Source organism: Anoplolepis gracilipes, chromosome 16, assembly GCF_047496725.1.
Source record: "Anoplolepis gracilipes chromosome 16, ASM4749672v1, whole genome shotgun sequence".
NCBI lineage: Eukaryota > Metazoa > Arthropoda > Insecta > Hymenoptera > Formicidae > Anoplolepis > Anoplolepis gracilipes.
The window spans coordinates 9,234,079-9,237,100 of NC_132985.1; the positions used below are offsets into that span (position 1 = coordinate 9,234,079).

General features: G+C 30.5%; 1 protein-coding gene across 1 annotated transcript; it reads left to right on the forward strand.

The window, feature by feature from the left end:
* Nucleotides 1–360: 360 nt before the first annotated feature.
* LOC140674421 (uncharacterized) lies at nt 361–1,107 on the forward strand. The gene has a single exon (XM_072907926.1). The coding sequence runs from the start codon at nt 361–363 to the stop codon at nt 1,105–1,107; it is 747 nt and encodes a 248-aa protein (XP_072764027.1).
* The last annotated feature ends 1,915 nt before the right edge of the window (nt 1,108–3,022 follow it).

The window sequence follows — 3,022 nt, forward strand, 5'->3', positions numbered from 1 at the left end:
AGAAAATAATTTCAAGGCTATATACAGTGAGCATAAAAAATAATGAAAGATTTTATCTACGTCTCCTTCTCCTACATGTGAGTGGAGCTAAATGTTTTGAAGATTTAAGAACTGTAAACAGAGTTATATATAAAACATTTAAAGATGCAGCAATTGCGAAGAATTTAATAGAAACTGACGATCTATGGGCACAAACATTAGAAGAAGCAACAGAATAAAAAATGCCTGCACAAATTCGAGAGCTATTTACCTATATTTGCATATTTGGAAATCCAACAGATGTACCAACTTTTTGGAATAAATACAAAGATCAAATGAATGAGGAGGATTGTAAACAACAATGTTGTCGACCCTGATAATATGGCTTTAAATCATATACAAGAAATTCTGAAAAATAATGGAAGTAGTTGTGAAAACTTTGAATTGCCAAATCCAATTCCAGTGAATATTTACGAAACAGAATATAATGTGGATGAAGAAAAAAGACGTGGTGATTATTTATTATCAACATTAAATGATGAACAAAAACACGTATATGATATAGTCATTAGAGCAATTTACAATGAGAACGAACCTCAGCGGTTATTTTATATTGACGGGTTTGCAGGAAGTGGAAAAACTTATCTATTTAACACATTTTTGAGTGTTATTCGAGGAAAAAACGAGATGATTATTCCATGTGCTTCAACTGTCATTGCTGCACTTCTTAAAGGAGGAAGAACTTATCATTCTCTGTTTAAACTTTCAATTCCAATTGATGATGGAGCTAAATCAAATATCAGAGGAAACACTCAGGCTGCACGAAAATTGATCTCTGCAAAACTCATCATATGGGATGAAGTGAATATGACTGTTGGACATGCCTTAACAGCAGTTGATAAACTCTTGAAGGATCTAATGAAGAATCAAAGACCATTTGGAGGAAAAGTAATTTTATTTGCAGGAGATTTCAGACAAAATCTTCCCGTAGTGCCACATGCACAAAAAGCAGTTATAATTGAATCTGTAAAATACAATCCTATATGGAGGAATGTAACTGAGATTAAATTAGAGCAGAATATGGAGAGCAGAGAACTGGAGAAGAAAAAGATTTTGCATATTGGCTAATGCAACTCGGAGATGGTAAATTATCAAATATTGATGGACTAGATCTCGATACAATTGAAATACTCCAGGATTTTATATCAAAAGAATCTCTTAGTACTGAGATTTTTGGTGATAGAATCACCATGGAGCGTATTAGAGAAAATCCAGATCGAGCAATTCTTTGTCCTAAGAATGAAGATACTTTCATAATTAATGACGAAATTCTTTGTCTAATGGAAGAAGAAAAAAAGAATATTTATCAATTGACTCTATTGTAAGTGATGATCCACAGAAACAATTAAATTTTTCAACTGAATTTTTAAACTCTGACACCTTCTGGAATGCCAATTCATCGGCTTAAAATAAAAATCGGTGTTACAATAATCTTATTAAGGAATTTAAATATTAAAAAAGGATTATGTAATGGAACAAAGATTCATTGTTACTAATCTGAAAAATAATTTAATTTATGCGGAAGTTTTAACAGGTCCTGCTCGAGAACAGATTGTTATCATTCCAAGGATAGATTGAATTACAAATGATTTTGAACTGCCATTTAAATTTAAACGAAGACAGTTTCCTATTCGATTATCATTTGCTATGACAATAAATAAATCCCAAGGACAAAGTTTAGAAAAAGTTGGAATTTATTTACCACATCCTGTATTTGCTCATGGTCAATTTTATGTGGCATTTTCTAGAGCAACCAATAGGGAAGTGTAAAAATTAAGATTGATGAATTGAGTAATCAAGGACATCTAATTGAAGGAAGTGAAAAATGTTTTACAAAAAATATAAGATACAGAGAAATTTTGTAAATTGAGAAATTAAAAAAAATTGTACTAATTAAAGCAAGTGAAAAATGTTTTAAAAAATATGTTATATAGAGAGAAATATATAATAATATAATATAATATAGTAATAATATAATATAGTATAGTAATATAATAAAAATATATAATATAGAGAGAAATATTATACGCTTTGCGCGGTCCAAATAAAAAGGCTTTGAGGACCGCGCCAAGCGCGGTCCGAAAAGCTAGTATATATATATATACAGCTATTGATAAAATTATTAGGCACCCTTAAATTTTTCGTATTTCTTATTTTGTTAACAGTATATAAATACTAAAAAGATTAAAAAATTTTTAAAAACTATCGATAGCACATTAAAACTGAAATTTCAAGCTTTAAAATGTTTTTCTAATTTTTCGACGAGTATCGACACATATCTGAAAAACACGGGCGGGCGGGCGTGCGTGTATGTGTGTGTGTAATTTTATTATATTTAATATAATATTGAAGGAAACATTTTTTTACATTTCTTCTTGACGGAGAAAACCACCACCTTCTCGCGGTTTCCGTTGAGCAACAACATATACATACGTTGTTGCCCATATAAAATTGATAGATATTATTAGAAAAATTTTGTTATTGAAATTATTAAGATTATTTATTATTAATATTATTTTTTTATTAATATTATTTGTAAATAATTTTTTACAAGAAAAAAACGTATATGTTGGCCAAGAGTGGATTTTTATTATTAAATTTTTTTTTAAATTTAATCTCTTATTCTTTAACTTACATCTTTCTTTTATATATATGTATGTACATATATATATATATATATATATATATATATATATATTATTATATATATTGTGACCGTGTAGACTTTTTCGGTTAATTACCGCGTACGCTCCTTGATACAATTTTTGGCCGACTGGCCTACGGCACACCTTCGGCGCGATCGCTTAATTGATCGTAGTTCGGCTCTATCGGAACGATAATGTTTGGGCGCCAGGCGCGAAAATTCGCGCCGTCTCCAATTAAGACAATATTGGCAGGTAACTCAAAATCGTGAAGCAATTACGATCGCGACGGTAACTAAAGTGGCTAGTCGATACTTAAGCGGCAGAGGGGGGGGGGGTTG